General features: G+C 46.6%; 1 protein-coding gene across 2 annotated transcripts; it reads right to left on the bottom strand.

The window, feature by feature from the left end:
• Nucleotides 1–6391, bottom strand: pomk (protein O-mannose kinase). 2 transcript variants are annotated; one of them, XM_080200031.1, is made up of 3 exons: nucleotides 6056–6391; nucleotides 4151–4463; nucleotides 1–1167 (listed from the first exon to the last, which is right to left on the bottom strand). In XM_080200031.1, exons 2-3 carry the CDS (start codon nucleotides 4442–4444, stop codon nucleotides 391–393), a joined length of 1071 nt encoding a protein of 356 aa, XP_080056157.1. In that variant the 5' UTR covers nucleotides 4445–4463; nucleotides 6056–6391; the 3' UTR covers nucleotides 1–390. The 2 variants fall into 2 exon arrangements, with proteins under 2 accessions (XP_080056157.1, XP_080056167.1); XM_080200041.1 differs by having other exon boundaries at nucleotides 6104–6391.
• Nucleotides 6392–7288: the final 897 nt, after the last annotated feature.

Below are 7288 nucleotides of genomic sequence, written 5' to 3'. Positions count from 1 at the left end.
TTACAGAATCCTCAAAGAATCACAGAATTCTTTCTGCACAGAAGGTGTCTGTACCGGCTCTCAAATGAGCAATTAATTTAGTGCCACTCTCCCACCTTCTCCTGCTAATCTTGCACATCTTCCTTTTCAGATAACAGTCCAATTCCTTCTTGAATGCTCGATTGAACCTGCTTCCACGCTCTCGGGCAGCTCATTTCACAATCTTCCTCACTGCTTCTTTTGGCAATGATTTGAAATCTGTGCCCTCTCGTTCTCAATCCTTCCGTGAGAGGGAACAGTTTCTTCACATCTACTCTGTCCAACTGCTCCCCACCCAACTCCACCCCTCCCATTACTTTGAATGCCACTACCAAACACATGTGTCCTATAAGAACAGAATCCCACCATTAATTATAGATCATGTACTGTCCCACTGTACAGGTCTAGCTCCTGTGTCAGCGAAGTGTAAACAGCTTTATAAGTCTGTACAACCCTCAGTGCTGTGGGCCTTTGCTGTGGCATAGTCCTTTTGCAGTCTCGGTGCAATTGAAACAAATGGAGTCTGAGAACGTCACTTCCTTCGACCTGCCCCAGCAGGAAATCCGTAACATCTGGAATCTTCCATATATCCGTTTTCTCGTCATATGGAGGCATGAGGTCATCTGAAAATGGAAGGTCATCACCAAAGGGCCAAAGCTGCTCTGGAGCCACGAAGTCACCCCACAGCTGCCTGGCACCACATTTTATTAAAAGACCAGCACTCCGATTGACCAGGGGCAGGGCATCTAAATCGTTAGCTACCACGTGCAAGTCTGTAGTTAACAAATACTGGGACAAGGTCTTCCCCAGGTCATTGGAATCACACATAACCCGAGGGCCCAAAGGGCTGGTGTGTAGAAAATGCAGGAACATTGCATACTCGACAGCCAAACGAAATCGGACTTCCCAAGTATTAAAGCCGCGGTGATTTTCCTGCTCCAAAATAGAATTAACGTTGATTAACGAACCAAAAGGATGATACTCTGTGAGAATCGTCTTATCTCCTTCGCAGTATCCCAGCAGTTTAACCACGTACACACTCTGTAAGCCTTTCAGCATCTCTAAGCCGTGAAAGAAGTCATTGCTGAATTCGGAGACAGTAAGTCGAGAGAGAGTCACTTGGTGTCCTTTCCAGTGCGCGAGGAATACCTGCAGGGCAAACAGAGGCAGCTATGAACATACAGAGACCGCTTAAAGAAAGAGTAATCTAATTCTAAATTGTATCAGCAAAACTGCAATACCATATGTCAATTAATCCTTGTGTTCAAATCACTCCCTATTGGTGGCACGGTGACACAGTGGTGGCACTGCTGACTCATGACGTCAGGGTCCCGGGTTCGAGCCTCGGCTTGGGTCACCAACTGTGTGGAATTTGCACATTCTCCCTGTGTCTGCGTGGGTTTCCTCCAGGTGCTCCGCTTTCCTTTCACAGTCCAAAAATGTGCAGGTTGGCTGGATTGGCCATGCTAAGTTGCCCCATAGGGTCAGGGGGGCTAGCTAGGGCAAATGCGTGGGGTTGTGGGGATGGGGCCTGGGTGGGATTATGGATAGTGCAGACTCGATGGGCCAAATGGCCTCCTTCTACACTGTAGGATTCTATAATTCCATCTTTTGATGAACACTTACAATATGGTCAAGCTCTCATAAAACATGAATTTGTTTTTCTAAAGACAAAACTTACAGAGATTCATAGGGGTATTTGAACAGGGTCTATGGCATTCTGCCTGATTTTGCAACAGTGAACTGTTATTTCCTGCTGACACACGCTCAGGTGATTTCAAAACATATATTTTAATTAAGTTCAAGTGAAAATTAAGGTTGCATAGCTTTTTTTTAAAACATTCCTTACCTGTTAAAAGGGTATAGGGCAGATAATGAAAAAACACGCTGCCCTGAAGCCTACCTGATTCTATTTTCAAGGGGTGTTGTAATGGATGGACTTCACTCAAAACAGGTAACTTGAACAAGGGTCCAATGTGTTCCTCCAAAACAATGGTGCCAACTAACATTCCATCCACCCACGCTGCCACCAGCCAAAGGACAGAGTGCAGTATTGCATGGGATCAGCAGGCGGCCAGCACTCACTAAGCACGGATCAGAGGAGGTGGAAAATTTGGCAGCTCACCATGGAGTTAAGCTGGAAGTCAGCATTTGGAGGAGGAAGGAGGCAATTTGAGGGAGGGAAGGACCTTTGGGCAGCTGGTGCGTAGATCTTTGTGAAATCAAGAGCACCGTGTACACCCCTTCTGAGCCAGGCAAATCAACCTCAATGACTCTCATTTGGATGCAGCCTCATGTGGTCCCTTTAAGGAGCATTGCTTAGATCAATCCGCAACCAGTGTTGAGGGACAGAGCTTGCACACACATCATCCATCCATTAATACTTAATAGCTGTACCGAGCTTACCCAAGACTAACCTCTACACCCACCGCCCCCGTCCTATCCCCATAATCTCTGCACATTTACCACGGATAATTCACCTAATCCATACATCTTTAGACACTAAGGGGCAATTTGAGCATCTTTGGACACTAATGCCAAAACTCTATCACCTCACCCTCCCTGGAATCATGGCAGACGAGGATCCCAGAATGGAAATCTCTATTGGCCTTGGGGGACATGAGGTACCAATTGACTAAGAATCAACTTTACCGTGACCAATCCACCTAACTCGCACATGTTTGCCATGTGGGAGGAAACCGGAGCACCTGGAGGAAACCCGCACAGATATGGGGAGAACATGCAAACTCCACACAGTCACCCGAGGCTGGAATCATACCTGGGTCCCTGGCACTATGAGGCAGCAGTGCCAACGACTGTGTCACCATGCTGCCCAACACTTTCTATATTACAAACAGTGACTGCAGCTCAGAAGTAATTCATTGGCTATAAAACATTTGGCGCCAGGGCATGGTGGGTCTGGTTTTGGACTGACACAATATGACCACAAATCTTTCTTTTGAAACATGATTCAGAGTAAAAAGATTAAGACTTGAACTTTTCCTTCCAGGTCGGGGTACAAAGTTGGGACAATTCTTGGCTCTGCAAACCTGACCCAACAGAAAATGCCCTGGAAGGTCAGATTTTCGGTCCAGGGCACAGTTGAAAATGGGAGTCATGTCGGAAGATCCCAGAATGAGTGAGGAGGTTGCCAGCTGTGGACCTGGGCAGGAGGTTAGCCTCAGAGCACTGCCATCATGTCAATGTTTAAAAAAAATATAAAGCATGCCTCACCCCTCACACCCACTCACCCCCATATATTCCCTATGCCCCATGTATGGTAACCCTTGCCATCTCATGTCTCCAAAGCCCCTCATACTCTCCATGCCAACCTGTGCACCCCACCCAATCCCCCATGGCCCTTTGTAGCCCTTATGCCATCTTAGTGCCAACCCATGCCCCAGTTCCCACCCTTGGTCTTACACCTACCATGCCAACTCACCCAGTATCCACCATGGGTGGACTTCAGGAATCATGCTGAGATAACATAACACTCTTAAGTGTTAACTGGAAAATTCACAATTTAAAAAAGGCACATTCTTTAATAAAAGTGCATTCTCCACAATTAACTTCCTTTAATCCCTTACGAAGCAAGGATTGAAATTTATAGTCCCAGTTCAAAGCATTTACATCCACTTGAAGCTGTCAGTCAAATTACAAAATTATAGGCATACCACTGTGATAATGCAAAGTTGGGAAATCAGGCATCCAACACTAATCCCATAATGATAACCCCCAGCTTATGTCAAGATGGTGAAATAGCAATCAGTGTTTTTTTAACCCTGCAGACAGGGCAGCTTGAAAGCTCCTTTTGACAGTTCATTTGGCTGATATATTGACAACTCCTTTTGACAGTTCCAAACAGTGCCAAAATGAGTCTACGTTCTCTTTATGCACATTCATGTTTACTTTTAACAACCCCAAAGGGCACGTGACCTCTCACAAAGGGGACCTGGAATCATATCCAAAAGGGTACCTTATTTCTGCAAAGAACTCTGGCAGCTTTAGACATTCTCCTCCTACGTGTAAAGTGCACAGGTCATGTTTTGAACATTTGTTTCTCTCTCCACAGATACTGCCTGACCTGCTGTGTACTTCCAGCATTTTCTGCCTTTAGTGAGGGAGAGCTCACCTGCTTGACAGCACCACGTCCCATCAGCTTCGTCACAGTCACCTCACTCCGTATCGTTTCACAGGACAACCAGGAGAGACAATCCTTCATCCCTGTCAGCCGGAAGTGGCCATAAGGGCATGAGTCCAAACTGTTGTTGCGTTCAGGTCCCTTTGCCCAAAGCAAGTGGTGAAGAAGTTCCACCCTGAAGAATGTGGTGGCTGTAAGGAGGGCAGCGATAACAGATACGAGACACAGGGTCGCCCTTTGTAGCATCGGAGGGTGGTGGTGGTTACCAGCTGATGTCCCCAGCATCTTCAAAATACTTTGCTACCTGCACAAGAAGGGTTCAGATTGAAAAAGGATGGGGCCAGTGATATATTAGAATCATAGAATCCCTGCAGTGCAGAAAGAGGCCATTCAGCCCATAAAGCCCGCACCAACAACAATCCCACCCAGGCTCTATCCCCCTAAGCCCATGCATTTACCCTATTAATCCCCCGGACACCAAGGGTCAAAAGGTACTCCCGCATATTCTCTTCCACCTTCTTTCATCGGGAGAAAGATACAAAAGTCTGAGGTCACGTACCAACTAGCTCAAAAACAGCTTCTTCCCTGCTGCCATCAGACTTTTGAATGGACCTACCTTATATTAAGCTGATCTTTCTCTACACACTAGCTATGACTGTAACATTACATTCTGCACCCTCTCATTTCCTTCTCCACTATGTACTCTATGAACAGTTTGCTTTGTCTGTATTGCGAGCAAGAAAAAATACTTTTCACTGTATCCCAATATGTATAACAATAGTAAACCAAATCACGTTTTAAAGTTTATTATTAGTGTCACAAGTTGGCTTGCATTAACACTGCAATGAAGTTACTGTGAAAATCCCTGGTCGTCACACACCAGCACCTGTCCGGGTACACTGATGGAGAATTTAGCACGGCCAATCCACCTAACCGGCATGGCTTTCAGGCTGTGGAAAGAAACCAGAGCACCCGGAGGAAGCCCGTACAGACACGGGAAGAACTTGCAGACTCCGCACACAGAGTGACCCAAGCCGGGAATTGAACCCAAGTCCCTGGCACTGTGAGGCAGCAGTGCTAACCACTATGCCACCTAAAATAGAAAAAAATTAGCATGGACAATCCATCTATTCTTACTCTAAGCTTTTGACTAGTTGGGGAGGTAAGGACACCCAGAAGATTATAACGCAAGGCCCATCATATTTCCATGGTAAACAGGATCTGCTGTTTGAGTAACTCCACTGCATGTATAGGGAAATACGTTCTTAAAATATGACATTTATTCTTGAATGAGTCTTCTTGAAACATTAACCCCTCCCTTCTTCAGAGGAGAAGCAACATATCCCTAAGAATGGGACAGACCCTCTACACTGACCTTTTCCGAAATAAAGACTCAGTGAAGACTGTACATGAGATTGAGGTTTGGTTGCCAACTCTGGTTGCACATAACACTGGGGGTCTCATTCCACGACTTCTAAACTCTATATGTTTTGCCCCCCCCCAAAAAAAAAGTCTTATACCTTACATTTTTATAACTAATAAACGAAGGTATACAGGTAAAATTAAAGCAAAATAAAATTATGTTTGTTCCTTTATATTCTAACAACAGCCAAGAGATTTTCCCCTTTAATTCCGGGAGACTCCAGGACATTCCGGGAGGGGTTGGTAAACCACTTTGATCCACCGCTCGGTTGCCTCTTTGGTTTGAAGGGTCGGATGTTAAATTTTCTGTCTTTTCCGGTTATGAGGTTAACCCCGGGCCTCCCCCGCGGCCCAAGCGGCCTCTAAAGCTGAGCCGGGCTCAGGCTCACCCTGTCCCGGGGATCACAGCCCGGGCCGGGCCGCTCCGGGCGGACAGATCGGCAACAGGACCGAGAAATCTGCTCCCGTACCCACCCCAGCAAACCGAGCAGCCACCCGGCTGGCAGCCCCGCCGCAGCTCACCCGCTCCAGCCGCTCTCCCAGTGAATGAGAGACACGAAGAGAGAGTCAGAGACAGAGAGAGAGTCCCTGAGAAACAGAGTCCCTGAGACAGAGACACACACGCAGAGAGAGAATCAGAGAGGGAGATAGACCCAGAGACACAGAGAATCAGACAGAGAGAGACAGACCTAGAGACGCAGAGAGAATCAGAGACAGAGAGGAAGAGATACACGCAAAGAAAATCAAAGAGAGAGAAAGAGATAGACCCAGAGACACAGAGAGACACACGCAGAGAGAGAATCAGAAAGAGATAGACCCAGAGACACAGAGAGACACACGCAGAGAGAGAATCAGAAAGAGATAGACCCAGAGACACAGAGACACACGCAGAGAGAGAATCAGAAAGAGAGAGAGAAAGAGATAGACACAGAGAGAATCAGAGACAGAGACACACGCAGAGAGAGAATCAGAGAGAGAGAAAGAGATAGACCCAGAGACAGACTCAGAGACAGACAGGGAGAGACACACGCAGAGAGAGAATCAGAAAGAGAGAGAGAAAGAGATAGACCCAGAGAGAATCAGAGACAGAGAGAGACACACGCAGAGAGAGAATCAGAGAGAGAGAGAGAGATAGACCCAGAGACAGAATCAGTGACACAGAGAGAATCAGACAGAGAGAGACAGACCCAGAGACACAAAGAGAGAATGAGAGACAGAGAGAGAGATACACAGAGAGAGAATCAGACAGAGAGGGAGACAGAGAGAGAGAATCACAGAGAGACAGACCCAAACACACACAGAGAGAATCAGACAGAGAGAGACAGACACAGAGAATCAGAGACAGAGAGAGAATCAGAGAGACAGACCCAGAAACACAGAGAGAAATACAGAGAGAGAATCAGAGAGAGAGAGACAGACCCAGAGACACAGAGAGAGAATCGGACAGAGAGAGACAGACTCAAATACACAGAGAATCACACAGATAGATAGTGAGAGAATCTTACAGAGAAACCCAGAGATGCACAACACACAGACTCGGACAGAGAAGGAGAGACACAGAATCACACAGACAGAAGTCTCACAGAGAGAGAGAGACAGACAACCAAGATACAGACTCAGAAAGAGAGAGACAGAATCACGCAAACACAAGCTTATATATAGAGAGAGAAACCCAGAGACACACAACCCAGACACAAACACAGACAT

Source organism: Carcharhinus amblyrhynchos, chromosome 1 (genome assembly GCF_965287045.1).
Source record: "Carcharhinus amblyrhynchos chromosome 1, sCarAmb.v2.hapA, whole genome shotgun sequence".
Classification (NCBI taxonomy): Eukaryota; Metazoa; Chordata; class Chondrichthyes; order Carcharhiniformes; family Carcharhinidae; genus Carcharhinus; species Carcharhinus amblyrhynchos.
The sequence above is the reverse complement of the archived record's forward strand: the minus strand, read 5'-3'. Positions and strand labels throughout refer to the sequence as shown.